General features: G+C 38.9%; 1 protein-coding gene across 2 annotated transcripts; it reads right to left on the reverse strand.

Moving 5' to 3' along the window:
* Window positions 1-893: 893 nt before the first annotated feature.
* Window positions 894-14,844, reverse strand: zgc:152774 (uncharacterized protein LOC553526 homolog). Of its 2 annotated transcripts, XM_063876517.1 has the most exons (17): window positions 14,360-14,844; window positions 14,159-14,231; window positions 12,698-12,830; window positions 11,840-12,061; window positions 11,593-11,739; window positions 9,494-9,647; window positions 7,959-8,087; window positions 7,137-7,256; window positions 6,916-7,019; window positions 6,404-6,532; window positions 5,654-5,770; window positions 5,078-5,155; window positions 4,233-4,272; window positions 3,763-4,133; window positions 2,766-3,243; window positions 1,971-2,149; window positions 894-1,781 (listed from the first exon to the last, which is right to left on the reverse strand). In XM_063876517.1, exons 1-17 carry the CDS (start codon window positions 14,447-14,449, stop codon window positions 1,625-1,627), a joined length of 2,721 nt encoding a protein of 906 aa, XP_063732587.1. In that variant the 5' UTR covers window positions 14,450-14,844; the 3' UTR covers window positions 894-1,624. The 2 variants fall into 2 exon arrangements, with proteins under 2 accessions (XP_063732587.1, XP_063732588.1); XM_063876518.1 differs by lacking the exon at window positions 12,698-12,830 and having other exon boundaries at window positions 14,360-14,836.
* Between the last annotated feature and the right edge of the window lie 449 nt (window positions 14,845-15,293).

Consider the following 15,293-nt stretch of genomic DNA (forward strand, 5'->3'; position numbering starts at 1 on the left):
GACTGTGTCGGTGAGATTGCACGCGCTCTGCTATGATAAATTGGTGGCTATGGTCAGGTGTGGAACTTTATTGTCCCAGAGGAAACATTTGTCTTGACACACTGCTTAAATACAGTAAACTCATAAAGTAACAAACAATTACCTACAAGGATGCCATACATTGACATGAATTTGGATAGTTGTTCCTATCTTGACCATCTTGATAAAAATCAAATAATTAAACTATATTTAACATTTAAAATGCCTGCATATTAATTAGTTTATTGCCAATATTAAACCGGTTACATAAAAGCATTATTGAACAAAAAACAACAGTGAAATTACTTTTATAACTGGTGTTAAATCAACCATTCACAAATACATGAAATACAATTTATGAATCTTATTTGAAAGCCATAACCAAGCCTTTTGGTATCAGACATACTGCAGTTTCCCTGGTGAAAAGCGATGTAATTGATTGTAAGATTTGGTATAAACTGTGACACTGATTTTTAAAATTATTATGTCAGGTTTCCAGAGCTTTTAGCTGATTGGTGTGCTGGTCTGCCGTGAATATTGTAACAATAATTAACCAGGAATCACATGATGAAAAACTACAACGCAAATCCATATGTTCAAAACTAGCTGATATCCTTGGCTACAGTTTCTAGGAAAAACGGTAGTCTAATTACAAAAAATGGGACTTTTTTGTAATGAAGAAAAGTGACTCCAGAGTTGTCATAACTTCAACACTTTCACAATGTGGATTCCGGAGAAGCACGTTTGCAATCTTAAGTCTTCACGGCCACCTTGTGGTAAGTAAAAGATACTGCATCATTTCTGCCTGCTACATTGGAGTGATGGGAAGCACAAGGTTAATAAACCTTTAAAATGAAGAGGCAGTGTACAGCAAATGGTTTAAGTTTTTTAATGCAAATGTGAAACGTCCCTTTGGATGTTTGAACAAACCTAGAAAAGCATGACTTCATCTTGAATCCATGTGTACAAAATGTATTTAAATATTATAATATTTAGTATAAACAGAACTAAATTAAAAGGCTCCAATTTGACAAATATGGGGCAGAAAAAAACGTTCTGGAGGCAATCCATTTGCTTTGAGTTCAATAATAATAACGTTCAACATTGACCAAGCAACAGAAACACATTCAAAAGGATGCACGCACGGCACAGTCAAACTTACAGAGCAAGTCCCACCAGGTGGCGCGAAGCAGGCTGGGACTAAAGCAGGAGGTCAACTACCACCCACACAACAAAAGCTTGACATCGGTACAAAACCAGTAAGTGGGGGAGAGTTGAAGAAGGTGGTCGGGCAGTATGTTGGACTCACTTTTATGTTGAGGCAGCTGCTGAAAGTAACTAATAAAGTAACTTGTAATCTAACTTAGCTACTTTTAAAATCAAGTAATCAGTAAAGTAACTAAGTTACTTTTTAAAGAAGTAATCACTAATCAGACTACTTTTTCAAGGTAACTGTGGCAACACTGCATATGACCAAATAAAACTAGCGCTATGTGTGCAAGCAACACAATTGTATGTATTTTAACCATAAACACTAAGTCTATGAATTAAAGCCAAACTTTACATAAAAATTAAGTGAAAACATTCTCTGCTATCAAAAATTTGATCATAGTTTCAGCGAGTTGACTTCTATGATCTGTTGCAGGATGTTGTCCACGTCGCAGGTCTCCAGGCTGATGCCAGCCAGGTCCAGTTGGGGCAGGAGGGCTGTGAGTAGCACCACCACGTTGTTACGGATGCCACGCAGATTCTCCAGTGAAGATCTGATAAAAAGAAAAAACAGCTTCATTATTACAAGCATTATTACTTTTAGTTGCTCAGGTGAAACAAAGAACAAAAACAATGTGTAAATCATTGTGAAAAGACATGACTCAAATTTTTGGGAGTAGTAATAGTGGTAGAAACAGTAAAGCGCTGGTAGAAATAGAAGCTGACATGTCTATAATACACACCTGTTGTCTTCAAAGGCCTCGCTGTCGCCGACTCTCATCCTGCCAGGAGGTACCGTCTTGTCCTTCTTTGGTATGTTGTGCTCAGGCTGTTCTTTCGGCCCACACACAGATCTCTGACCAGCGAAGACCAGCCCCTGATGTCCTGGATCCGGGGCTGCGTTTCTGGATGAAGTAGAGCTCTGATGCAGAAGAATGAGAGCACAAGTTTGCTGTTAATTTTTCTTTTGAGATGAGTGAGTCTGTGCAGATGGCCTAGAAATAAACATTTTTTCATTATCACTGTGCTCATATGTGATTGTTTTTGATTCATCCCATCACCAACAAAGACAATTTAAATTGATTGGTTCATTTTATATCCTTACTTAGTACTTAATTCTTACAACGTATTGGGTGTGTAATAATCTGAAGATGGCCCGGTTCAAAATGAGACATAGTTTATGGATGACATGTGGCTGGGAGGAGACCAGGTAAGGCTTGTTTTTATTCTAGCTATTGCTATAAATGTCTTTGTTACTTTGGCAGTTGTTGATCACTTGTGACCCTATCGCCCAGTTAGGGAAAGTAAGAGGTCTGCAACGAATCACAGTTAAATAAAGTAAATAAAATGCTTATCTATTCAATTCTGAATCACTAACCGCAAAAGGTTCTTGAGCATACAGTCATAAACATGCACAAGAGATATGAGGCTAATTGGTCAAGCAGCATGCAAAATGAGTTGCGTACAGTCATACAGATATACACACAGAAGACTGAACAAATTAATGAACCTAAACAATTGTGTAATAAATTCCTGACCTCAGCCACGTCCGTCTGGCAGCTGACTTCACGGCTTGCTGTGGATTCAGAGTGAGTCGTCATCGTGCCTTGAGTTTTCTTTGTGATTTCCAGACCGAGAAGCCTGCGCACCCTCTGGGCCTCTTTCTCTAACAAAGTCAGCTTCTGCAGGTGAGTTTCCCGGTCACTCCCTTCTGAAGGCAGGGGTCTGCTCCAAGGGCCTTCGGTTCGACTCAGAGGAGATACCATGACGGTCTGAGCAAAGGGGAGTGCGGAGGTCCAGGTGAGGCTGGTGGGGATTCGCTGTGCTGCGTCAGATGGTTTCTCTACTCGGCTGCTACTGTCCTTCGTCTTCTCTAAGGACAGTGTCTCAATTCTTTGTGTTTGTTGTACAGGATTCAACTTTGCGCTCACGTCTTCTGAATCAGGCTGATGCTTCTTCATAAGACATGGCTTCTTTTTTACAGAGTAATATAATGATCCTGGTTTCCCTTTGAAGCTGCAAACGATGAAAGATAGCCAATTGGTTTATCAACAATGTGAAAACAAAACGTATTGAAACTTAAAACATGTGTGAACAACACTGTTTATGGGTTTTGTTGTCAAAGACATGTTAACTTTGACCAGAAACACTAGTGAAAATGGCGGCCAATACAGCTGAAGTTGTTATAGATGGGGCGGTGAACACCACGCTATACAACTGTAGTTACACTTTCTTCTACTGGCAGGTATTTTGGTAGGCAACATTCAGGTTTAAATTTGTGAAAATGCTCCCTCCGCATGCCATCGAAAAAGCTGAGAGATGTTGTGATGATATTGCCATGGTTTCATAACAGTTTTGCTCGGATAACACTCACCCCAGGAAATGAATGTACGATGCAAGTAAGTATAAAGTGTACTACTTGAAATTGTTCTACAGGAACTTAACAAAAAAGAAGAAAAATAACAGAAATAAAACTTGTAAAACGTAATGAATGTCATATGATTCTGAGTTGCACACAGTAAAGATATAACATACCTTAATGTGTGCTCCTCTTCTTTTTCGTCCATGTTCCTGTGTCTCTCTTTATCTCCAAGCCTGCGATCATGCATCTGATTTTGTGTGAGTTGTGTCTTGTCTTTAATAACTGTGCCTCTTCCATCAGGCCTGTGTTGTATGACTGTGCTTTGTGTCTGTGCATCGTCATGTACGTGTGTGTCTGTATAACAATCCGCCTGGTGATCTGAGCTCGTCTGATCTCGCTCTGCTGGGTTTTCCTCTGTGTGGCGTTGGCCTGCTGCTCTAATGTGATCAGGTGTGTGTGTGGACTGGAAGGTGGGCTGGCTCGGCTCTGATGAACAGCGTGAGAGGATTTGATGTAGACTCGATTGGTCCTGACACTCAGAGACCTGTAACAAAAACAACCAAACACACTTATATCATACACAATATATCAAGACATTGTATAGCCAACAGAACACGACTACTACACTACTACTACTACAAACCTCCAATGATTTTTCTCGTTTCCTCTTTTTTGGATGATCTCTGTAGGGAAAATAAGAGATGAATGAGTTGAGAGGGCAGATTATCTTAAAGTAATATACAGTATACTGTTTATTTCCCACTCTATTAACTATAGAGGATTTTACATTTTTGCCCTCGCTCCAGTTCTACTTAGTGCTCCCAAACCCTTTGACAGTTGAGATCTAAAGGAAAGTTACAGTGCACCACAATAAGAACAAGAAAGTTAGAAAATATGACTAGTTTGTTTCGGATTAGCTGTTTTGTCCCCACTTGCTAGGTTGATTATTTGTTATTAGGGGAGTGGTAATAGGACTGGACCAATAGCAAGTGGCACATCGCAGCAATAGAGAAGTGTATAGTTTAGAATGTTTTGTCAACTTTTTATTACATTTTCAACCATTTATGATTCTTAAATTCTGTTAGACAAACAGAAGCTAGAAGGAAGCTTAGCTTAATGACAATTCCAGCCACTAATACATCATTAAAATAATTCAGATAAATGTATATTAGATGTAAAAAACTGATTTGGATTTCAAATAGATTAGAAGCTAGAAATTATCTATATTTGAATTTAGCAAAGTAACAAGGCACAGTGTTGTGTTGTTTAAGTCTGACTACGTTGATCACTCTCAGACTGAGTATAAGAACACCACACATTCACATGAACCGGAAATAAGAGTGTGAAACCGACAGAAGGAAACCACAAACTTGCACGTGAAAAAACACACACACATGCTTTCAGGAAGAGTAGCAGCGTTAAACATCTGACCATGTACAAGTGCATCACACAGTTTGAGAGGTCTACAGAAAAGAAATGAGAATGTACTGTTTCTTGTGAGTCTTCTGGTAGCTGGGTGTTAACAACTCTTCGCTGTCTTCTGCTTCTTCTGGTGTAGAGCAGCTTCTGAAAGATTAACACACACACACACACACACACACACACACACACACACACACACACACACACACACACACACACACACACACACACACACACACACACACACACACACACACACACACACACACACACACACACACACACACACACACACACACACACACACATAGTCAGAGCAATAAGACATGTTATCAGGACCCATTTAGTTTTGAGCGTAGAGAATCCCCCCCTATAAAGGATGCTGTGGCCTCAACATGTGACTACTGAGGCCCCTTCTATACAGATATGTTCTGAATGAAGCTTCTCCTCTATGTTTCCACCTCTTGTCACCACGCAAATATAGTTTTAGATCTCAAAAAAATGATTTACTCCTGTGCCGACTTGTGGAAATAAAGATGTAATCCCGTTAATTTGTGGAAAAAATTATATTTTGATAACATCTCTCTTAACATTTGAAGTCATAAGTCCATTCGAAGGACAGCAATAATGAGGAATACACACCTGTAGCGTGGGTTGGGGTTCTGGCTGCAGTTCCAGCTATCAGGAACCGTGTTGTAATGACTTGCCTGGACGCTTCGCCACTTCAGGCACTCTTCACACTGTAACCATATGGGACCCCTGTAAATACAGAAAGACAGGGATTTCTAATGTGAGCAGACAGAAGCTGGCCCAAGAGGGGAAGTCATGTCACCAAAAATACTTCAGAAAATAGATCAGAACAATTTTCAACTCATCTCAGCAAGTTTATATTTGTATACATTAAGGCGTCTGTTCCACAAATATATAAAAGATACAAATATTTTCAGTTTTACTTTCTGGTTTTGTACGCTATATAAATAATGATCAACTAACTATAAATAATCTTGAAGTTTCCGGCCTCAGCGTGTTTGCAGCTTGGAGCAGCTAAGGAAACAGTGTCTCTAGTTTCAAGCTTTGGAGAAAACAACTTATTTTCACTTTCATTTGAATAGACAAGTTCCTACATGAGAGGGTTATCTTCTGTAACGTCATTATTCATAGAGCTTGTACAACCTGAACTCTATATTTTACTCCCAGTGGCTGTAGCAGTTTAGGTTACAGATTTAAAGCCGGATGAATCAAATGAACCAAATCCCTCCGTAAGAAGCATAGCAGAAAATGTCAAATTTATGAAACGCTTGAAATAATATGATTTATTTTAAGTGCCTTTAATGTATTTTGGAAGAGATAAGGACAAGGATTTTCTGTCAGATAAAAACAGTAGACACTCACTCGTCAGTGTCATGCTCATCTTCATTTTCATTTCTTTCCACAGCCTGATACTCTCGCTCTCTGGCTTTCTTCTCCGTCACCTCTTTCCAGTAGTCGTTCAGTTTTAGGCCCAAAGCACCAAGGGTGAGTCTTGAGAGGATAAAAAAGAAAAGGTAGTGAATTTATTTAGATAATTCTCTTAATACCAAAAACGCAACAGCACAAGTTAGAGTGTAATATAGAAATACAATTCTGTGTCAAAATTACTTTGAATATTCTGTGATCATTTCCAGCCTCAACATTCACATTTGGGGAAAATGGAAGCACCTCCAGACAGAGAAGCATGAGTCATTTTAGCTACAGCTTCCTCAGAACTTTGTAAACACAGTCTGTAGGAAAATGTTCTGCTCTAATCTGCGAAATGGCACGAATCTACTTAAGCAGCTATTAATTTCCATATTGCATGCTGTATAAGCATAAAGCTTTGTACTGTATGTGTCTTTTTTTGTTTGTTTTGTATACTTGTTTTGTACCTGTATTCTTTGGTGTATTCAAAGTCTTGCTTGTTGTGAGCAGGTTTGAGGAAATTACACTCAATGACACCGATGACCCCGACTCCTGCCCTTTGACCTGAAGCCTGGAGGGATGTGGGAAGTGAGATTTATGCAGAGGCAGGTATTCATATAACTACATTCGGAGCAGATCACTGCACCTCATCATGCATGTAACGTATAGAGTGATTATTTTCCTCTACCTTCAGCTGGCAGCCCACTTTCTCGTAGGCTTTAATGAGTCGGTTCCTGTGGTACATCATGATGCCACAGTGCTCTTTGTCTTTCGGGTCCAGACCAAATGTCACCTTCACCTTCTCTTTCTGACAGACACCAGTAAAGGTTAACAGCACTGAGCGTTGGCAGGTTTCACAATAAGGTCAATACATTCATATTAAGCTCAGTAGGAATATCAGAGTGGAACAGAAGCAGAAGCCAACGTTTATATAATTATGGTTAATGCTGCTTACAGGAAGATTATTCAAATAAAGTGTCTGAAAATAATGAGCATTTATCTATAAAATATATCTAACCGAACATTTAATACCAACTTTAAGTAATCAGTTCTATAAACAACTTTTGCTTTGTACAAAACAAGTCCCAAGGTTTGATACTCAGCCCTAAAAATTGAAAAAGGAGAATTATTTCATTTGAAATACAGTATGGTTTTGTATTTGCATGGCCTTTATACTGCCTTGGGTTTATTTGGGTGGACTTGAATCATTATTAAAAAGTTTTGATAGAAACTGTCAGATGTATTAAACAATTCAAGTGCAACCGTGTCATTGCATTTCAAAAATTGATACGCCTGTGAGGCAGCGGGGTGTGGTTATGCCTCCAGCTGAGCCACTCCCATCACTCCAGCAGCCGGTGCCCTAACCACACCCCACTGCCACATTAGATCCCAGAAACATTGGCACTGCCTGAGCAAGTATTTTCCCACTTCCTGTTTGCTCATGACTATAGCCACAGATAAGACAACATTGCTTTATACTATTACACAAAATATTAAATGGAAAGGATACACTGAATTGGGGTTTGTACACGTCATGCTCGATCAATTTCAGCCTCTTCGACACAAGCTTAGCCAGAATCTTCTTCCCCCTCAGTAAGATCTGTGTCCTGGGCTTCAAGTACAGGATACTGAGGTAGGCCTGGGACACACATAAACAGGGGGATACAGTGAAAATAAGTTAGTCAGTCTTGTATAAAGTTCAACAGAAAGCCGATAACGTCTTAGAATAAAAACTCAAAGAATGTGCACTCTACTTCTACTTAAATGAATAGCAGCCCTTTGTCTGGCTATGACATTTCAAATTGTTGCTATCTGACACCATCACTTAATTACATTTTTAAAGGCCTATTAACGGTACATTATTTAAACTCTTAAAACGTTCCTAATTTTTCTAAACTATATCTATATATCTTACGTCCAGGCCAGCACGCATTGCAGGTGAGGCTCTGCTACAGTTCATCTAGAGATTTGCTTTTATTCCTGTGTTACGAGCACGGTTTACAGAAATAACTCACACCTTTCACTTTCGGTTTCAATATCTAAATATCTGTAGGTGTTTTTTTCTTTACTGAACACACTCTTCTTAACAAATGTCTGTCTGAACTAAATATAAATGAATGGAAATACTCTATTAAGAAAGGCCAAACCTAATGTATATACATAGGGCTGAGAGGCAGCGCTGCAGCAGCTGCCTGTGTGGACACCACAGAGTGCACAAAGCATAAGTTTAAGAATATTTCCAACGATTTTAAAAATGTACATAGGAATTTACCTACAACAATTTCAATGTGGATTTAAACAGAAACTGGGTCAGTGTTACCACAAACCACAAGTAAGTCTCCTGTAGGGAAAAACTCATTTTTGTGCTGAAACCGGCAGACACACACTCATGCCAGGCCACATACTCCATTTGCATGGGACATATCTGCCTAGTGCTTGAGGGGCTTACCCAAACTCTAACCACAACCACTACATCTCCTACCCTGAGTCTTACTCAAACCTCATCTTAACCACGGACAATAAAACAATGCAGAACAGTTGCAATTGACCTGACAAGCTCGATTATCAATACTTTATATTAAAAAGTGTGTATTTTTTTTTACATTTGGTGAATACAAATGGAACAACTAAATCTTCCTTTATGCGTTGAGAAAAATCTCTGGTGAAGGAACTTTGAATCCCAATTTTTAAGACATGATGGAAATTGTTTTGCCAATTTATACTTTACATTGTTGTTCATGTAACACTTGTGCATCCTTGAATCAGTAACATGTTTATACTGAGTATTTACTTTGCTGCACTTTTAAACTGTGCCACAATATAACTGATAATATATATAATATAATAACCACAAATACCAAGAACTACAACCATAAATACCAGCCTTTAAATCAGTTTTACTCGACTGAAGGGACAAAGCTGTGCAAAACGGGAAAAGCGGGCTGTTTTTATCAGAATAACATGACTTACAGGTGTTTCTTCGAATAGCAGTTCAAACATCTCACACTTCCACATGCTGCCTCTTTGTCGTAGAAATCGACCTACCCTGAGACTGTAGTGCATGTCAGGGATGTTGTGTTCAGCTTTCAGGGAGCTGCTGTTCCTCACACCCTTCTTCAGCTCCGTGATATCAATCTCGGGCAAACGGAAGTCCGTCAAATCGCTCTCAAAGTCAATCTGTGTCTTGCCATCTTTGCCTCTTCAAGATAAGACAAAGGAAGCTGTTATCAGAACAAGCAATGACATTTTCCCATCACTGGTCTCTGCAGACGTAAAGCAACACAAAGGGGTTTTAAATATGTTGAGAGGGTCGATATACAGCAAGTAAATCTCCTCATGATGAAGTTCAACCAGCCCTTGTGCAGTACTGAGTAGCTATTGATAATGATTATGGTTGCAGAAGGACCTTTCTGAACACATACTTTATTTTAGAAAAGTTTCTCAGGTCAGCTGATCACCTACTCATGAATGTACCCAGAACAAAGTCAATGCTCAAAGGGGGCCGTGCTTTCGCTGCTGTGGACCCTAAACTGTGGAAAGCTCTGCACCTCCTCATTAGACAGGTTTCTACACAGTCCGTTTTTAAATCACGTCTTAAAACCCACCTCTTCTCCTTAGCGCTCTGCACTTTGTAGATTGTTGCTTTTATTGCTTTTAAAGGCATATTGTTTTCCATTCTTGTTTATTTTGTGTTCTTATCTTTATTTTTATGTATTTTTCGAGCTGTGCAGTGTGAATTTTTTATTTCTCTGTACAGCCCTTTGGTCTGGAGGTTTTAAAGTGCTTCAGAAAATAATTGGATTGGATAACTTTATACATATGATATTTCTGTTGATAAGCGCATAGTGTTACACAAAGAGGAAGTTAAACAGAAGTACATCTGAGAAACTTAACATGAACTGTTTCCCCAGAGAAACTACAGAACATGTCTTAAGAAAGCAAATGAGGAAATAGAAACTAAAATAATTACATTTAAATTGTATCTGCTGTTCAGATGAAGATGATGGTATGCCTCTTTGTATGTGATGTTTAGTATGGATTTGTCTAATAATGCTTAAACAAATTTGGTGTGTGACTTCATGCTTATTTGCATGAGTCAGTTTGAGTCTGTGTTTGTATAGTCATAAATCTATATATAAGAGCTACCCTCAAGGCATCGAGCTACAAACTCAACGACAGGTAGTTGTGCAAAAATCAAACTACTAAAAGAATAGTTTCAAAATTTTTGGATATGTTCTTCCCTATGTCGAGAGGAATGGGATCCTTAATTCTGCTCGCATGTCTGTTTGGTAAATATGAGGCTGCCGCCAGGAGAGCTACCTTAGACATTCATTTTTACATAATTGTCTCTGCTTATTTTATTGCATTCAAGTCACTAAATGTTATTTACATATATATATATATATATATATATATATATCTGTCTGTCAGAGAATTGACTTCAAAATACAGCTGCTGGTTTATAAAGCACTGAATGGTTAAGGGATAAAATACATTTCTGATCTTCTGCAACATTATGAAGTCAAAACTTAACATGGATAGGCAGCGTTCAGTTATTACGCTTCATTCATCTAGATCAGGGATTCCCAAAGTGTGGTGCGCGCGCACCTGCCACCAGGGGGTGCGCAAGATGAAACATTTAATGGTGGTCTGGTGTAAAAATATTACACAGTTTTGTTTTTTAAGTGGGATTTTTCCATAGGCTACAATAAAAAACAGGAACAATAAACATTTCCTTTGTAATCCCTTTTATTTTAAATAAAAAAACTATAATTTATTAGTTTTTGATAGAAACGTAGAAGAAGACAGCCGCTGGAACGTCTCATGACAAAGTTATTTAGGCCTATATGGCGATAAAACAAAGCTTTGTCGCGTTTTGGTTTTTTTTTTGCGTTTTTTTGGGGGGTGCGTCAACCCGGTTGGGACGTAGAAGGGGGTGCGCCGCAAAAAAAGTTTGGGAACCGCTGATCTAGATAGAACAATCTACCAGAAAACTGACAGTCCGCTGCACTATATCTAAATGCTCTTAATGTTTTTACTTTTGTAAAGCACTTGCCTTGTGTTGAAAGGTGCTATATAAATACTGTAAACTTGCCGTTTTAATCTCCACCTAAATTCAGCATGAGGAGTTGAATAATTCTAACCTGCGGATGTTCCAGATTAATATCTTGGTGCCTTTTTTGGATTGAATGGAGTCAAAGTGTTCATGTATCTGCTCCTGGGTGGTGACAATGGAGTGTGTGAGGATGGCTGCCAGGCTGGCCTCCGAGTCCTCAGTCACCACGAGAGACTGTAACCCAGAGTTAAGGTCATGAAAAGAAAAGGTGTTTGAAAAGCGACCATCATGAGAAAAATCCTCTACCAATCAGTGTGATTGATTCATAAAGGATATTGGTTTGTTGGTTGAAGGGGACGATGGGGACAATGACGGCCTGGGCCTTGATGTTTTCCAGGTAGGTCTGAGACAGCATTCCCAACGACTGGCAGCCGCCGTTCTTGGTGAAAATGAGAGCGTCGCGGCCTAGACGCATTGAGCCGGACTTGAAACCGTTCCCATACACACCGATGGCCTGATGACTGGCCTTCCCCGAACCCTTCTCTGTAAAACCAAAGCTGGAAAAAAGGATGAAAGGGAGAGAGAGGATATTAAGTTTGCAATAAAAGGGATAAAACGTATTATTATTTTCATGATAAAATAAACAATCATTATTAATCCATACATAAAAGAAATGTGCAAATGCCATTTTTACTTTTTTTGCAGAGCAAATGTGTCTTAATATTTCTTGTTTTGTCTAACCAGCCGTCTAAAACCAAGAAAAAAGCAGAAGCTCTTCAAGTATGCTAAATTGAAATGAAAAGGGTTCAGCCTTTAGGTTATTTCCATACTTTAAGGATTAATAGATTATCATACGTTTATCTGTCCTATGTATGTATGTCTGTTGTGTGTTTATGGGTTATTACTAATGTTTTTAATTGTGCTCATGAGTGTGCCTGCAGACTTATTAAAAATACAAAATGCTATGTGTATCTGTGTGTAGTTTACTGTGACATGTAAGTCTTGGTGAGAAAAATGTATGCTTGGTACAAAATGTGTTAAAAAAACACCGGTGAGTCAATCTTTGCAGTTTGAATACAGAAAAGAGGAACTCTATCAGTTTACAGTATGTGAACACATGCTAGAAAATGTTAAGGTACCTCAGGCTATTAAATCTTTGTGTGTATGTTTTATTTACACGCTTCATATCTTACCTAAGCATCTTGTGCAGTTTGTTTGGGGTCATGCCACTACCATTATCAGTGAAGGTTAAACACAGGTGATCCTCTCTTTTAATTACATCTATCCAGATCTGTTTAGCGGATACCCCAGGATCGGAAGCATTGTCTAGATTATGAGAGTAGGAAAGGTGAGAGAGAAAGAGAGTGTCATTTCATCTGTGATCAAATCCTAAAAACACGACAGGCTGACAGTGAATAACCCTCATTGCCCAGGAAAAACTTTTTTTGTGGTCACAGCAACAACAACAAGAGGGGAGCTTGCTAAAAGTTACAACAGAAAGTTGGATACTTAGTTGTTTGGCTTGGACGCCCCTGAGCAACTTGTCAAGTATTGCTTTGAAATATATGTGTTAGCTAAATACAATATACAAAAATAGTATCCTAATTTCCCAAGACCTTTTTACAATACCATCAAAAATATGTCATAATCGCTGCAGGGATAGTACAATTAATCAAGGCAAATGTATATTCAAATATGACTATGCAACCGTAAACCTGCCAAAGAGAGTTAGAATGCTATGCTAGGACAAGTTGTATAGGATAGTATGTTTGTGCTATTTTTCAAAACATTCATGATCAAATATCTAGTACACAGTTACAGCACAACAAAAAACACAGATTTGACAATAGTGTATTGTGAATCTCCCCAACACTCGACTAACATTAGACATCATATTCTCAGAGTTAGAAGTTGCTGTAGACCTTTAATGATTCAACTTTTTTGTGGATTTTCAGATCTCTATTCTGAGAACCGAACCAGAACTTACTTCATAAACACCTCTGTTTAAATATAAGATGCAAAGTCCACCTATACTGCCACTGAATCTTCCCTTGTCGCATCATGTGCACAGAGAAAGCAATGATGTCATTCAGAAAAGTAAATCTGCATAACTGAGTGCTCTTCCTGTAAAAACGCAGCAGCCAACAGACTGTCAGCACGTCTGCAGAGCAGGCATGTCAGTGTTGACAGCTCATAAATAGAGCTTCGTATCACATAGATGGACAAGTCATAGTAATTCATCTGCATACTATGTGTCCTTTTGAGACAGACATCTAAACAAACCACTGTCCAAATTATTTTATTTTACTTATATTGTAAAGAAGTTTAGGTCCATTTGCATTGTAAAGTAATAACACACATTATAATTAGCTAACTCTGAACTTATTTACATTATTATTACCATGCCATTCCTTTATGCAGCCACCAGACACTGACAGGGGTGTAACAGCACTAAAGTCGTTTAGGTTGTGAAAGAGGAAGTCCATTCGTTCCATTTTAGGACCAACGCAAATATCTCACTCAGTCCACTTTGCGTGCGACAGCGTCACGGTGTTTGACATGAAACCATGAAAAGTTGCACCAGTAACACATACAGACCGCACCAGAGCTGCAGGTGCATGACACTTCAGTGTAGTAGCTGCTACAAAACTTACCTATTAACTCTGCAACCGCGCTGAAGGGCCAGGTGTGACTAGTAGAGTTGCTGTTCAGGAAGGAAGGACTCATCTTGAAAATAAATAAAAAACAGTCATTGAGTGCGTTCCACTTTCAATTATTCCCCAAAGCAAAGAAAAGCTGTGTTCAAGTGAATATTGCACATAATGAAAAGACATAAATAATGTATCATTACATACCGAACTCAGCCGAATTCCATGCTCGCTTAACCTCGCCATGTTTGCGACAGGACGGTGATTGCCTCGCGCCTGTGTGTTTTCTGCGCGCATGCACGCAGCCTGTCACAAGCTGTGGGCGTTTCGAGCTCGGGGCTAAGTCTGTCAAAGGAAGTCAACTGTAAGATAAGAAGTGAGAAAGAAACATCCCCGTTTTACTGCAACAAAACGTAACATGTGATTGATGCATGTTTTGATGTATTTACGTTTACTATTTGAGAGTATAACATGTATTATCCAACTTGTCATTTTTATGTGACCGTGCTTGTGATTCATACAGACATGTTCCTTTACTGCATCTATCATTATCCTTCTGAAAGCAACGTGCCATGATTTTAACCACGTTATTTAAACATTAAAATTGCCGAAAGAGAGTAGCCTAGTGGCAACAATCCCTGTAGCCATGTGGGAAAAATACAAAACCAATTAGCACCATCTGTTGTCAAAAGACTGCAAAATCCCCGCTGCGGGACTAATAAAGGATTTCTAATTCAAATGATATTACGATCTCCACATGTGCATCTTTTATATCATACTGACAGCTGCAGGGCTGTCCCCATGACTGAAAATTGCCTTAGCTTTCAACAAACCACTAATATTAAGTTAATAGGAGTTCAACAGTTTTATTTTTGATCAGCATCCATTGACCCAAATACTGCATATGAAACTGCACCACTTAAGAAGGCACACTTGGTCATTTGTGAAATGTTTCAGAGGAGCCTTACTTGTCAATCATGCTGATGGAGGGTAAACATCCAGCTGCCTGAACTCATCTGTGCTCATGTGAGCTGTGACTGTAGACACTCAACAAACATAACAACAGTCTGGGTGTTGTTTTATTTACCTCTTGCTGCTGTAACTTAACTGTTTTTAGCCCCATCCCTCAAACCAAAAGCAA

Source organism: Eleginops maclovinus, chromosome 23 (genome assembly GCF_036324505.1).
Source record: "Eleginops maclovinus isolate JMC-PN-2008 ecotype Puerto Natales chromosome 23, JC_Emac_rtc_rv5, whole genome shotgun sequence".
Lineage (NCBI taxonomy): Eukaryota > Metazoa > Chordata > Actinopteri > Perciformes > Eleginopidae > Eleginops > Eleginops maclovinus.

Bases quoted from the DNA above. Each gene is read 5' to 3' on its own strand.
- zgc:152774 (XM_063876517.1), bottom strand. From the start codon at position 14,449: ATGCGCGCAGAAAACACACAGGCGCGAGGCAATCACCGTCCTGTCGCA. The intron at 12,831-14,158 runs GTAAGTTTTGTA...CTCATAATCTAG, and splicing joins CGCGGTTGCAGAGTTAATAG to ACAATGCTTCCGATCCTGGG. The intron at 7,020-7,136 runs GTAGAGGAAAAT...ACATCCCTCCAG, and splicing joins AAGTGGGCTGCCAGCTGAAG to GCTTCAGGTCAAAGGGCAGG.